At 47.9% G+C, this 15,166-nt stretch overlaps 2 protein-coding genes across 2 annotated transcripts; one reads left to right on the top strand and one right to left on the bottom strand.

The window, feature by feature from the left end:
- The first annotated feature begins 664 nt into the window (after positions 1-664).
- Positions 665-4,871, top strand: C3H1orf115 (chromosome 3 C1orf115 homolog). Its single transcript, XM_075088820.1, has 2 exons — positions 665-1,042; positions 3,361-4,871. Exons 1-2 carry the CDS (start codon positions 743-745, stop codon positions 3,478-3,480), a joined length of 420 nt encoding a protein of 139 aa, XP_074944921.1. The 5' UTR covers positions 665-742; the 3' UTR covers positions 3,481-4,871.
- Positions 4,872-13,385: 8,514 nt separating this feature from the next.
- LOC142055211 (profilin-3-like) lies at positions 13,386-15,080 on the bottom strand. Its single transcript, XM_075088818.1, is given in 2 exon segments — positions 13,386-14,028; positions 14,990-15,080. A coding segment is annotated over 1 exon segment (471 nt). The 5' UTR covers positions 13,952-14,028; positions 14,990-15,080; the 3' UTR covers positions 13,386-13,480.
- Between the last annotated feature and the right edge of the window lie 86 nt (positions 15,081-15,166).

The following is a 15,166-nucleotide window of genomic DNA, read 5'->3' as shown; positions in this document are numbered from 1 at the left end:
CTACAATCTTGCTTTTCTTGATCTACCCCAGCTACACGAACAGTGCTTGGGAAGCACGACCATGAACCCGCAACCCACCCAGCCGCAGAGGCGACCAGCCTCCCCCTGCAACTGGGCGAAAACCACTGAGAAAGTTCGCCTTCAAATCAGGGCTTGGGTACTTTCCCCTCGGCCGAGGACGGCCGAAGGGAGCCCTGCACGCCGCAGGTGCTGTTCACCCGAGGCTGTAGGTAGGAACACCTGTAATAGGGGGATTACCAGGGCGTCTGGCTTTTTGGGGGGGACGGTAGAAAAGTGCGATCCCCTAAGTGGAGCGGTGCGGGCGGTGCCGCGGCCGGAACCATCCCCGTGCTCCGCCGGGGGTCCCGGCGCGGAGGCCGGAGCTGCCCGGGTGCAGTGCGGGGGCTGCGGGGGCTGCCGTGTCCCCCCCCCGTCCCACCGCTAGCGACTGGGGGGTGTCCACTCTCCGGGGCTGGCGGGGGGCCGCTCCCGGGCTTCCCCCAGCAATCCCCGTCTTGCTCCAGCAAGGCGAGACGCGGTTTGCCGGGGGTACCGGGGCTCCCCTCCAGGCACCCCCGGGTGCCCCGGGGCGGCTCCCGCGGGAAGGGCCCACAGGGCGGCGGGGACCGGGGCGCCTCTTCCCTTGGCCGTCCCGCCCCGGGGAGGGGGCAGCGGCCGCCTCCGGCCACACCTGTGGCGCAGCGGCGGCGGAGGAAGCGGCAGGCGGGCGCCCGGCGGCACCATGACGGTGGGTGCGCGGCTGGGCGCCAAGGTGAGGGGCAGGTACTCCCGCCGCGGGCCCGGCGACGACCAGGTCTCCATCCTGCCCGGCGAGCAGCAGCAGCAGCAGGAGGAGGGGGGGGAGGAGGAGGAGGAGGAGGCGGCGGCCCCGCGGCCGGCGGCGCTGGAGGAGGCAGAGGAGGAGGGAGCTGCCTCCCGGAAGGTGTGCTTCGCCCTCCTGCCCGACTCGTACGAGCCGCTGCGGCCGCCGCGGGCCGCCGGGAAGCGGCCCTACGGGAAGCGGCTGAAGAAGTACGGCAAGGTGAGGGCGGGGGCGCCGCCGGAGCGGGGACCTTGCGGGGCTCGGCACCGGCTCCCCCGAGGGGCTCTCGGAAGCCGCCCCTCGCCCTTCAGGCGGTTTAGCTGCGAGGCGCCTAGGCGCCCTTAGGTGCTGGGGGGGTGGGGTGGGGTGTCAGCCCCTGGCTTCCTCCTGCCGGGGAGGCACGGCACCGACCCTCGCCTGCATCAAAGAGCAGAAAATCCGCCGGTCTGGAGTGAAAATGACACTAAACTGGTCCGTGTGACGGGTACTTTGCCTTTCTTTGTTCTCCGTTTCCTTCGGCGTCATTGTTTTGATACCGTTTCTTAAAACTTCCAGTAAATTAGCCTGCTTCCCACGTCCCCTCCCCCCCCTTAAGTGACCCAAAGAAAGGGTGCTAAAATACCTCCCGTGCACTCCTTTGCCGGTTTGCCTTCTCGGTGTCCCCTGAAAAGCACTGGTACGAGTTAATGAAAAAAATGCAACATGTTCTTCATTGGGTAATTACTGTTTTGACTCAAATTGTTCTTTTGCTTTCCTGTGAGGAAAGTTACAAGTCCTGCAGTCTGGTGGTTATTTTTATTTCCCCTGGAGGGCGGGTGCCTTTAATTACAAAAGTGCTATTTGGAAGACTTTCATTGTTTTTTCTGTCGTTCATGTCACTTAAATACAGCTTAGGTATGTCTTGTATATTTGTAGCAAAAACTAGTTTCTCTGTCAGGAGGAAGAAGCTGCCTGGAGGCTTTTCTTGGAGAGATTACCAGTTTCAGTATGAGACCTGACTTTCTATTGCATTCTTTAAAAAATGATGATTTTGTTAAAGGTATGCTAGCGATGTCGGACATCCAGAAAATGCCAGTTACCTTGGCATAGTTACATGATTTTGACATTCACAGAATTTACAGATGATGGCATTAGCCACGAGCTGACTCTCAAATGCTACTGTTTCATAAAGAGGTGAATAGAATATTTCATTCTTCCATGATGGGTTCGAAACTTTGAGTTTCCAACGCTGTGATTTCCAAACACATGTAGTACGAAGCAGTCTCAAGCCCGAAGAGCTTCCAGCGTAGGCTTGGTTTATACAGAGCAGTTCTATAAGCCTGGTTATGCCACAGCAGTTCATAGATTTGCTGATGTGCTATTACTATATATGCTGTTGGTATAAGGGTGCTTATAATAGCTTTCAGAGCACAGGGTAGTTCTAGAACACTGCATATTCCCTTTTGCGTTGGTCAGACAGCGTCCCCACGGGGAAGGTTTGCCAGTTTAGCTTTGGCACTAAAGACCACTCGTGGAAGTGTTGGTGACGTCCAGGTAGGTAAATTGTATGCGGTGCAGGAAGGAGGAAAGAAGTCACCAGTGCGACACAACAAGACGGGCAGATGTGGGACAGGAAGGCCCTGTGTCTCCTCTGTCCCCAGGCTCTACCTCTGGGTTTGAGCTGACTTTTTATTTTGCAGTCTTAACTCCCTTCAAGTAAGTTTCCATAGGGGTAAATACAGCAAAAATCAGCTACACGGTGGCATCGTGTCAGCCAAGGGTTTTTTTGTGCCAGTACCACTGTAATCCAGCTTTAAGAAATCCTAGGCATATAATAGATATTGACTGAATTTCATTGATTTCATTATATTTAAAAAGATACCCTCTGTTTCAGTGTTTTCCATATTACAAGAGATTATTTTGATCCAGTCCCACACAACCATGAAGCGTTGCTAACAGTTAATGCTGATATTCCTCCCAAACTGACCACGTTGTATTGGATTAAAGTTTTTAGTTTAAATAATCTGTAGTAAATTATCTCTAATGCAGTACACAGGTGAGTTCTTAAACATGTACAGAAATGAAAGGGGTCAAAACATTCTTATTTTGACCCAAAAAATCTTGTTTTGACAAAAAGCAATGAAATTTCCATAAAATTATTCTCAGTGATTTACTGCCTTCTTGTTCAGCACCAGTTTTAACCGCTTCTGTGCTTTCAAGAGTTACTAAAACATACTTAGAACATGGGGGGTGGGGGGGAGGGGAAACATACCTCTACAAACTAGGTGTGCATGTAAACTAATTTTATTCTTGAATAGAAGCCCACGTAAAAGCCTGGCTTCCTGTGGAGGCTGCATCCATTCGGTTTAACTATACTCTGTAGGTATGTATTTCTGTATAAAAATAGATGGTCAAATGTTGTTCCATGCTCAAACCCTCATTAGCTGTGGGAGAAGTTCATTTTCTGGGTCAGTGACATTGGCTGTCGGAATGATTTTATGTCAAGGTATTTTCTATTACCTTTTTTTTTTTTATCCCCTTCTCCTGTCTCTCCACAGAATGTCAGCAAAGCTTTGCAGAAGGGATGCCGCTACTTGGTGGTTGGCCTGCAAGGATTAGCAATGGCCTATTCCGCTCCCTTTGGGGTGGCAGCTCAGGTGGCGTCCTTTGTCCGCTAGCACAGCTCCACGCACCCCACCGGGGAGGACGCAAGGCCGTTGCTGCTTTCTTAGGATTAAATGAGACCCACATCTGAGAAACTTCCTGGACAGACGGTCCCAGCCCTTTCCCCTGGACTGAGTGCTCTTCTCTGCAAAAACTTCCAGCGCTTTATCAAATGAGATCTGGTTGAAGAAATGCAAGGATGAGGAAATAATCTTTGAGTAATTGAGCTGAGGTTTGTTCTCAGACATGGGTTGGTTTTCTGAAGCTTTGGGCTATGTGTGGAAGGGAGCCAAGGATGAATGGAAAAGCAAGTAGATGAGGGAGAGAGGAATGAAGGGAAGTAGAGGATGGGGGAGCAGCTAGAGAGGTGGAGATCTGAGTCAGGCTACTGAGAGTAATTGTCAAAGCATTGGAGGAAACAGATAACAAGGGATCAGGAAAAGGTAGGCTTTGGTTTTCTGATTGCCTCCCTTCCACCCTGAGAAGGTTAAGATTATGAGTATACATAAAAATATACTCAGGTATAAATGGACTGTGGTCTGAGACATGGTGAGATTTGCTGCATCCCTGTTGTTCATCTCAAACACTGGAAATCATGGGCCTTTAAATCTTAAGACTGATGTAAAAAAGCAGAAGGAAAATGAGGTGTGTTTGTCTTCTGATTTTGGGGCATTAAAGGTTCACTGTGATTAATATTAGAAACTTTTCCTCTGCTGCGGTGAAACCTGCATACACTTCTCTTATTGAGAACAGTGTTCATATCTGATATACCTGATTCTGGAAGCTGGAGCTATAAGAACACCCAGTTCCGTGGTGTTTGCCGGAGAAGACGACGGATTACCAGCTGCATCTGAAAAAACTGCATACAGCATTCAGTGTAAGAATGTACAACCATTTGTACAGGAATGCAGCCAAATAACCTGCCAGCTCCATCTTCATTTCCGTATGTGGAAGCTGCAGCTAGAGAACGTCAACATCAGATGGCTCAGCTCAAGTCATGTGGATGGAGCAGCTTCTGTGTCGCACTTCTAGGGATTTACATCTTGTATTGATGGCACAGGAATAAGGGGGTTTATGAACCTTCAAAATTCTGTGCATTTTGGTTTTGTTTGGGTTTTATCTATCAGTCTTTTGTGGCAGCAGTAAAGGATTTCCCCTCCTCGCACTTTCTCTGTATTATAGATCTTTTCTAGTGTTGATAGTGGTTATGGAATCAAGGAGCTGATACGTTCTGGAAAAAAATGCTGTTGATTTGCTTTCTTTGCCTTCTTTTGATTGAAGGGGTTTGCTCGTCTTAGCAAACCACACTATTTCTCTTAAATGTAGCAGATGAAACAAAGACGGATTTTTTTTTTAATGCTCTTTTCTAACTGGACTGTAAATAAAAGTAATGCGATCTCTGTAACATGTTCACCTACACACATAAATAAGTGCACAAAGGAGGCGTTTCTCAGTGGTGACTAAAGCAGCGAGGGGAAACAGCAACGTAAACTTCCCCGTGGCCTCAGCTGTCTTCTGGAAGGACACGGTTGTAGCCCAGGCTGCATGGAAATGTTCAGGAAAGGCAAGGTGTGGAAATGAGGCTGCAGAGGATCTCAGGCTGCAGGAGTTGGGGCAGGAATAGCCACAAAGGGATTTCACTCATTGATTTCATGCCTTCAGTTGTTTCTCTTGAGCTTCCTTGTGGGGACAGACCTGTCCCTCTAAGCTGCCCCACCAGCATGCCAGATGGTCTTGATAACTGTTTTGTCTTCTGCACCAAGAACAGAGCTGTCCTAACACCTACATGCCACACCAGCTTGCATATTTTGGGATTAACTTCAAAATTTTGTTACACCACTCTATGCTTTACAGTGCTTTTACAGCATGAATCATTACAGCTTTTTTTTTTTTAATGACTAAAGCAATGCAGTGGGGATTTGTGTCTCCATTTTCCTGTGTGAAATGAGTGTCTATCTATTCATCCCTATGTCCTCTGAATAGCAAGATTGCTCCCTCATTGCAACACCCAGGATCCAACCTATTCAGTGCGGGGACTTTCCACAAAGATAAACATGAACTTTAGCTTGTGGAACCACTCAGTACAATGATTACCACTGACACTTGCCTGTTGACCTACGGTCTCTGCTCACCTGGTCCAACTTCTAAGGGAACAGCCTGATTGCCTCCATAAGAACCAGAATGGTATGTAAATGCTGTTTCTGTGCGAGCCTGGGGAAAGAAAAGCTTTATGCCTATTGGCAGTCAGCTTCTGCTGAATGGTGTTCCTAAAATAGACCAAAAACAAAGAAAGAAAAAGTAAGCATGTAACCTATGCTGTTGCTGTAAAACAGCTGGTGATTCATGCCAGCCCGTTTTCCTTCCTCAAAATGAACTGATGGTTCTCACGAGGCTAACAATTAGTGCTCTTTATCAGTTCTTCAGCAGTAATTCACTCCTCAGCTGGTGGAACAAATTTGTGAGGCCAAGCCTTGGCTTGAGGGCTTGCTACTCTCTTCACTAGCCCAGCTGACACAGCAGTATCTAGAAAATCAGAATCTGGGGAGTGAGGTTCATTTTTCAGTGGGGAATGGCAGAGGGCTGTAGTTCTTGTCAATCACGGCAGCATCCCTGCTATGGCACGTCTACGATGCAAACAGGTGGGACAGGGCAGATCCTGCAATGCTGTTGCTAAATGTTGTCTCAGTGGCATGAGACAAGAGGAAATATTCCCCAGCTTGCTCAGCATTGGGTGGAAGGCTGTCTGCTCAGCTGACAAGAAATGCCAACTTCCATCGGAAGCAGAGCTGTTGTGTTGGAAGTCTGCAAGGGACTCGTAGGAGAGTGAGATATCAGTGGCGGTGAGGGAGGCTGGGCAGCCCCGACAGCATACCAAGCCAGGAGGGCAGTCCAGGATTATCTCTTGGCTTCTGCACAGGCTTTATGTGTTCCTGGCGAGGCTGGCCTTAGAGAAGCCACCCCAGCAGGAAGAGCTTTCAACCTGTGGGCGCAGGCAGGCTTTTATTTAAAATGGGCTTGCCTATAGTTTATCTCCTGGTTCCTTCAAAGAACAAGACAGAGATTTGACCCTCTCCTAGAGAAATGTGGGATCTGGTGGATATTACAGTACAGTGGGTACATGGGGAAGATTTGATTTGATGTTTGAGCTGGACAAAATGCGTTCCTCCCTTCAGGCACTTGCTTGGCACGTCTACCCATCATTTCACCTCACGGGTTTTTGTTTTCAGTGATATGGCACTGTGCTGTCTGGTTCCCTTCAGATTTCTACCTGCCTTTCACCATGTTTTATAACAAACAGCAGGATAGATAAGTGTGGGAAGTTCAATATGTGCAAGAGTGGCAAGAAGTAGTCAACTCATCTAAGCTACTCTTAGGAATGAACTCCACTAACCTGACAGCCTGGCAAGTCACTTAAATCCCTGGCTATTCCTAGTGCCTGCTCAGTGAGTCACAGAGCAGAATAAAGCTTATTTCTGCTGGTTTTGCCAGAGCATTTAATTACTACTCTGGCTTACTGTAGGCTCTGAGGAAATGACAGGGGACTCACAGCTATTGTCCTTTGTCCTGCAACTTCAGCAACAAGGAAGCACTCTTGCTCAGCTTGCTGTTGAAGTGCTGTAACTGAGGGGAACCTTACCACACCACTCCCAGGGCTTTGCCAGTCCCAGGCTGAGGTTCACTTCAGGGCTGAACACTTTTCTGTCCTTGGCCTGTCTGTAACACTGTCAAGGGGGCAGGTTTTGTGTTGAGTTGCTATAAAATGAGTTGTCTCTTCTTCTGTATCCCGAGTCCCTTGTTAGCTAGACATTGGCCTCTTCTGAGACAAAACTGGTCCTAAAATGTGTATCAAGTTGCTGCAGTTACCTGTACAGAGTGTGCTTTGGAAATCTCTTTTTCTTCAAGGAGCAGTAGTGGCCTAAAGAGCTTGTAGAGTAAGGAGATAATTCAATGTAAATAAAGGAATAAAATTCTCCCCTTCCTTCTCCTTGTAGGAAGAAGTTATCAGGATGCCAGGCCTGTTTTGGGGTGAAGTCTAGCCTGAGCTCAGAGAGGGTGGTGCTCCTTCCTGAATCCTGCGGTCACCTACAAGGAGAGGCTTCCCTAAGGAAGGAAGACTTAGGAGGGACCTGACAGCACCTTTAATATTCTAAAAACGGGTTGACAACAAGATGGAGTCAGGCTACTGAGGACCACAGCCAGGCAGCAAGGGGCAATGGTCATAAATCAAAACCGGGAAGTTAGAGCTGGATATAAGGGGGGAAAAATCACTAATATGATAATTAAGGATGAGAAGAGGTTGCCTTAGGAGGCTGGGGAGTCTCTGTGTGTGAAGACTTTCAAGGCATGACTGTACAAAGTGCAGAGCAACCCGGTGCAAATTCAGTGTCGACCCTGCTGTGAGCAGGAGGCTGGAGGAGACACCTCCTAGGTCCTTCCAGCCTGGGTGACTCTCTGAGGCTATGGGTGGGATCCTGCCACAATAAGCAGAAAGCTTATATTTACCAACTGTATGGAGATGTAAAATACAGTTATCCTCACCCTTGCTAAAAACACAGATGCTAAGAATAAATCTTTGCTTCTGGTAACAGGAGCGACTCTTGAAGATGGCACTGCAAACTGCTTGAGGAACAGTTTGGCCCCCAGTGAAATTTCCACTGCATTGCACAATGCCGGCTGAAAGGCCATTGTCCTTTAGTGCCATCTCCTGGGAAAAAATCAGATTTCCAGCCTTGTCAGCCTGCCTCGTTTTCTTTCTCTTCTCCTGCAGGGATTTCCTGCCCTCCCCTAGGCTGGCCTTTTGGTTTTTCCAGATCTACCTTCAGGATGCTGGGTCCCAACAGTGTAATGTGTGTCTCTGCATACCAGTGTTCTCTACCCAGGTGAATCCTGAGCCTCCCGTTTGCAAGCGTCTCAAATGTAAGGCCATAGGATCATTGTTTTGTTGGTTGTTTTTTTTTCCTTCAACTCCTAAAAATGCATTACACTTTGCCCTGAGGTTCTTGCCGTGCCTTAAAAACATTCATTAGGGATGCTTCACTGGAGAAAAGGGGTCGAGCCACAGCCACTTCTTATTTCTGAATCTCATCCTCCATTGGAGAGATCACAACAACAGGACATGTAATTCAGTGCAGTAGGAACAGAGGTCAGCAGACTGGAATGACTCCCCCAGGAGCTGCCTTGAACCCCAGCTCCAGCACGCCGTCTGTGCTTGCCTCCTGATGCCTTCTGTATTCCCCTATTTCCGCTGCCCATAGAGCAACCGTTGCTCTTTCCTAGGACGCTAAGCTAGCATCAGATTGCTTTTTCAGCTGTGCCTGAATTAGGGTGGGGACTTTCCTGTCCTTGGTGAACCCCATCCTCCCACATGATGGCTGCAGAAGTGTTAGTCCTTATGCTGGAGAACAAATTCACTGCTCCCCAGCAAAGCTTCTCTTTCAGTCCTTACCTGCTCTCCCAGATGACATGCAGCCCCACCCTGACTATTCAAATTCCTAAAGCTGCCTGACTGATATCATCCTCACCTGAAGAATTGGAATTATGGAACACAGGGAGAACTTGTAGCACCATTAGCCTGTATTAGTTAATACTGGGCCAAACATTGGCCTGGAACAACCATTTCTGTACTGTCCTGGTGAATTTGAAGAGACTGAAGTTCAACATTTGACTGAAGGAAAAAGACAATTTTCAGTTCTTTTTCCTGTATGACAGTGAACAAAGTAGCCTACCGACCTGCCCAGCTTTTATGTATTTATGATTCCTTATGTGGGAAAAGCCCCACAAAAAAGATACATTTATCTCATTGCTCTGGCTCCATCAAAAACTGTCTACCATTAATGTCTCTATTTTTGATTCTATCATCACCAATTATTTGCCTGAGATTTTTCCCTACATGAATTTCACTGAGCTCATTTCTAGTGCATGACTCACTGAACTCTGATTTCCTTGAAGATTGTAAGAGGAAACAGCAGTGCTTTTATCCTCCCCTCCTCTCTATGAAGGAATCTTTTGAATTTATTGTTTGTTCTAACTTTGGAAGAAGGATATAATTTGTATGTGTGTGGGAGTGTAATATAATTTTTATAATCTCTTGTTGAAATCAGCATAGGATGACTGCATACTCGGCTGTGTCATCTCCTCATCCCTGCCTTTCGCTGAATTATCAGAGTCGCTGGAAAAATAACTGGCATATCTCTGGTGCGGGCATTTAACCCCATTCCTTCACTGAGACAAGACCAGCCTATGTTTAATTCCATCCTAACACCCTGTCACTTAATCTAGGCCAGTGTTCTGCTGTGTCGCTGGGATTTTTTTTTCTAATGTCCATCCAAATCACCTCCTCAGTGCAGTATTTTATGCCTTTCCAAAGTGCAGCACTGTGCACATGTTGAAGACCTACAGGATCCCCAGTCACTTGGATTTTTTAGTGGAAACAAGTAAAATTCTTCAACTCTTTCCTTGTCATTCATCCTAGACCTCTGATTGAGCTGCTGCTACAACAGAGTCTAGGTTTTCCTCTATGTCCTGGTTTCAGCTGGGGTAGAGTTATATTTCTTCATAGTAGCTAGTATGGGGCTATGTTTTGGATTTTTGCTGGAAACAGCGGTGATAATGTGGAGATGTTTTAGTTGTTGCTAAGTAGCGCATACACTGGTCAAGGATTTTTTCAGCTCCCCGTGCTCTGCCGGGCGCACAAGAAGCTGGGAGGGGGCACAGCCAGGACAGCTGACCCAAACTGACCAAAGGGATATTCCATACCATATGATGTCATGCTCAGTATATAAAGCTGGGGGAAGAAGAAGGAAGAGTTGGGGACAACATGTTTGGAGTGATGGTGTTTGTCTTCCCAAGTAACCATTACGCGTGATGGAGCCCTGCTTTCCTGGAGATGGCTGAACACCTGCCTGCCCGTGGGAAGTAGTGAATTAATTCCTTGTTTTGCTTTGCTTTCATGCGCAGCTTTTGCTTTACCTGTTAAACTGTCTTAGCGAGCGGCTGCATGGTGCTTGGTTGCTGACTGGGGCTGAACCACGACACTCTAGCAGAATTATCTCCAATTATCCACTGCATCTGAAGGCAGATACATTATTACTTTTTCCATAAAATTTGGTCCTCCTGAAAATGTGTCATGTGGATGCTTCTGAGCTGACACCGTGCTTTTTCCAGATACGCCAGCATTGTGTGCTTTCATGACCAAGACAGCCTGGCCCCAGTTTGCTGTGGGATTGACACTGCAAATCCTTCATCTGATCAGACACATTTTAAGGAGCCTGAGGCAAGAACCCAGTGCAGAGAATTTCAGTGCAACTGCCTTGAAGTTTGATGAAGATACAAGCAATTGAAAACACTGTAATTCAGTTTTAAGTGCAGGTTTACCATGCATGCTCTAGCTACCACAAATACAACGCCATTGCACAAGAGGCTGTGGATTGTAACAAAAGAAGTACCTACATTTTGTCTGAATGACTCTGTTCACAGTGCTTTATAGCAGGAGCTGGTGGCTCCTAAGAAAGCACAGGTACGCCTGGGATGGAGGATTAAACAAACCTGCCGGTCAAGCTATTTACTGGAAGCTTTCTGAGAGGTGCCTGGTGTATGGGTGAAGAAGGCTTTTCTCAAAGGCTGCAGTCTTAGACCTGAAATATTAAGCCACAACCATATTCTCTGCAGCTATTCCTGATTTTACATTCCTTGTATCACAGCAGAAGAGGAGAGGTTATGCAGATGCTGCTGCCTCTTTAAGCTCCTTCATGCTGTAGTCTTCAAGAAGAGTCAGGGCTGAATGTAAGAGTTGTGTTTCAGGGCTGGTCTGAACAAAATCTCCTCAGGCTCTAGCCTGGTAGATTTGGGAATGAAAGTTCAAGACCCTTCTTGGATTTAGAAATAATTTTGTCTCTAAATTAATAAGTAATCACTAGCAAAGGCTATTTATTTCTGAATTTGGTTAACAAATCCTTCAAACTGAAAGATACTGCGTTTGTACACCCCTGCGCTCCCCAAAATCTGCAGCTAGGGAGGAGCTGTAGCTATTCACAATGCCATCACACTATATAGGTCCATATTTCCCCAAATTCTCATGCTGGTAAAGTATATATATACACTCTGAAAGTGTCTGTATATGCATGTGTATGTATGTATCGCTCCCTGAAGAAGGGACCAGGAGTAAATAATAAAAAATTATTTTCTCTTATTCCAAGTCCTGTCATTTTGATGCCTCTTAGACTGAAGTCCAGAGAGTCAAAAGCTTTATGTATTTTGTGATTTGCACAGTGGAGAGTACTACCAGTGCTCAAGAAATCACGGAAGATAGTTACTCATTTCTGCCTTATGCTTGTGAAAATAAGCAGCAATGTTCAGTAGGAACGCCTTTGCTTTTTTTAAAAGCTTGTGGCCAGCACACATATTAACTTTTTTCCATTTATTTATTTCATTTGATGCATATCTTTTATTGTTAGATTTGAAAACCAGTTTGCGTTTTTGTGGTTTTTTTCTCTTTAGTACTTAGGTTAATTTGTTTGATTCATGCTTGTAAGCACTGCTTATCAAACAGCGCTTACTAATTAGCCAGTCATTGCAGTTTTGTTGAATATTTGCTAATACACTAGATGTCTGGTTCCCCTTACAGCGGTTTTCTGCTCCTGTGGATGTGGTTGCAAATTAAAGATCTCTGTATGAATTCAGTTAAATTACAAAATATTGGCTCCATGTTAAATGAGATTAACTGAGACAACACAAGTGCTCTCAGTCTGCTTAGCAGGGCTGGCTCTCCTCTCTTGTCTGTGGCAGTGTCACAAAAGCCATCACAAGTAATTAATTTTGACTCAGTGGGTCAGCGATTTGAAGGTGATGGCGGAGGTCTGGTCAAACCAGACCAAGCAGTTTAGTGCCTGTGATTTACCTGGTGCAGTGAGGGGATCCCAGGGGTATGGAGGTTCGGGTGTCTCACCATGGGTGGGTGGTCACAGCCTGCCTGTGCTGCAGCAGGACAGCATGTGGTGGATTCAGGCTTGTTGCCAAGCAGCTGCCACAGCTGCCAGGAGCAAAGAAAGCCTGTGTGTGAGATGATCAGCCCTGACGGAGATAGCCCTCGAGTCTTCCCTGCATTGGTCCCATCTCAAGCGCACCAGTTCTGCCTCATTTCAGACTGGCCATTTAGGGTTACAAGGAGCAGCAGGAGGGGAGGGCTGTACTGGTGAATGGAGGAGGAAATCCACAATATTCAGCACTACTCCATGTCCTCCCCCATGTCCTGGGGGGCTTACAGGGTCTCCTGTGATCTTGAAGCTAGACAGAGTGACTGAGCAGGATGGAAAGGAAGCAACCTTCAGAAGATTCCCATGCCACAGATGCAAGACAGGTAACTTATCTCGTAAAAAACCCAATTTGCACAGTAAAGTAACACAAGAAAGGGTTTCAGGTGATGTAGAAGGTGAGCAGGTGGCAGACTCTCTCTGCACGTGCCTCCCACACAGTGCAACTGCAGCACAAGGCTCTGCTGATCAATAGTTGATCTCCAGAATGAACCAGGCTTGTTCCAGGGGCAAATTCAAAACAAACAGTAAGTCCTGCTTATTTCTGGTGTTGTGGCCTACTTGTAGGAGGAAAGTCTCAAAATCCATGCCCATTAGGGCATGATTTAAACAGCAAAGTGGTGAACAAGAGGGCAAAGGGATTGCCCTCCCTCCTGCCCTTTCCCAAAGCTAAAGTTGTCAAGAGACCTTCACCCCAAAATCAGTCAGTAAAATGAGAGTAACAGGGAGCAACTACCCAAGGCAGCCAGGAGAGCACGCAAATAATGCTGAGCGTCCTGATGAGGAATGTAGGTGTTACTCCTTTCCGCACCACAGCTGGTCAGGTAGACTGTGTCCCAGCACTGCTGCCTGCCCAGCAACCCCCCACCTGAAAGAAGCAGGCAAAGACATGTGCAACAAAATCAGGTTTACTTCCCTTCTCTGCTTCAGCAACGACTGTGCCCCTGTGCTCAGGCAGATGTCTGTGTCTTTGGCACTGTTTGCTTCACACTTTCATGCCTGCAATCATATCATGGACCTTTTGGTTGAGGGCTCCTCCATGGACTCCCTTCTTGCCTATGAGGAAGATCAGGGCATTGGGGGTCTTGCCAATACAGATGAATCTGCTGTCACTGCCGTTGCTTCTGACATTCATCATGTTGTCTTCATCTACCAGCAGGTTGTCACAAATCACACTGCACTTTTTGCCAGTTACGGTGATTCTTGTTAGCAGGAACGTTTACCAGTCCTGGCCCGTGATCAAGGCTGCTTCTTGAGGCAAGATGGCTGTGAGGAGTCTTCCTGGCTTGGCCTCCCACATGCACTTGTTGTCAGAGAGGCCCACGGTAGCCACAACTTCAGTGTTCCTGTCCACCAGGATGCTGTTGATGTAGTAGTCATCCATCATGGCCAGGCTGCCTGAATCTCTCAGAAATGCCCAACACTGAGCTTCCCCATCCTCTGCCTGCTGGGACATTGGTCTTGACACGCTGATCCTAGAAATTTCAGTTTGTAAGTCCAGCCTTCAGATCCATGCCAGCCTGAATGGGGGAGCTGGAAGAAATCAACAGCCAAGGCTCTTGATTTGCCTGTAGGAGAAACCTTTGACAATACTGCCGTTTGCCACTCTAGCCTGTTCTATAATGTCATATTTGCCTCGCAGCCAGGTGTCCCACAAAGTGACTTCCCTGCAACCCTGACAACAAGAGGGAAGTTCTCGGAGGGGGTCTTATGAGTTTGGTACCAGGTAGGTGGCACGGGCAGACACCCCAAGGCAGCCAAATGCATGGGACCCCCCCACCCCAACCTCAGGCACTGCCATTTGCCACCCCTCACACCAGCTCTTGGCCACCAGCAACCTCTTTCCCTCTTCTTCTCTGAGTCAACCCAACAGCTGAATTTCATGTACTCATGTGTTTCTATACAGTTTGTACTTTTCCTGCAACATTGCTTTTGATAAAAGCCCAGATATTAAAAGAAATGCATTTGCTGCCTGTATTTTGTTGAGCTGGATGCTGACCTTTAAAGGCCATCTAATCCAAACCCTCTCCAGCGAGCAGGGACGTCTTCAACTAGATCAGGTTGCTCAGAGCCCTGTCCAACATGACCTTGAATGTCTCTGAGGATGGGGCCTCCACAACCTCTCCGGGCAACCTGTTCCAGCGCTTCACCACCCTCATTGTAAACATTTCTTTCCTACATCCACTCTGAATCTACCCTCCTTCCATTTAAAACCATTACCCCTTGTCCTGTCACAACAGGCCCTGCTAAAGAGATTGCCCCCATCCTTCCCATAGTCCCCCTTTAAGCACTGAAAGGCCACAATAAGGTCTCCCCGCAGCCTTCTCTTCTCCAGCCTGAACCACCCCAACTCTCTCAGCCTGTCCTCGTAGGAGAGGTGCTCCAGCCCTCGGACCATTTCTGTGGCCCTCCCCTGGACCCGCTCCAACAGCTCTGTGTCCTTCCTGTGCCGAGGGCCCCAGAGCTGGACGCAGCACTGTAGGTGGGGTCTCACCAGAGCGGAGCAGAGGGGTAGAATCACCCCCCTCGACCTGCTGGCCACGCTGCTTTTGATGCAGCCCAGGATACGGTTCTTCCAACAAAGCCCTTGGACCCGCAGCGGCCTCGGCCTGGGACGGGGGCAGGTGCCGGTGTAAAGCCCCGCAGGCCGCCAGCAGCCGGGTCCGTGAAG

The sequence above is a fragment of the Phalacrocorax aristotelis genome, chromosome 3 (genome assembly GCF_949628215.1).
Source record: "Phalacrocorax aristotelis chromosome 3, bGulAri2.1, whole genome shotgun sequence".
NCBI classification, from domain to species: Eukaryota; Metazoa; Chordata; class Aves; order Suliformes; family Phalacrocoracidae; genus Phalacrocorax; species Phalacrocorax aristotelis.
The sequence above is the reverse complement of the archived record's forward strand: the minus strand, read 5'-3'. Positions and strand labels throughout refer to the sequence as shown.

What these genes read in the sequence shown, in the direction of transcription:
- C3H1orf115 (XM_075088820.1), top strand. Translation starts at nt 743, where the DNA reads ATGACGGTGGGTGCGCGGCTGGGCGCCAAGGTGAGGGGCAGGTACTCC. An exon ending in GGCTGAAGAAGTACGGCAAG is followed by an intron (nt 1,043 to 3,360) that starts GTGAGGGCGGGG and finishes GTCTCTCCACAG; the next exon opens with AATGTCAGCAAAGCTTTGCA.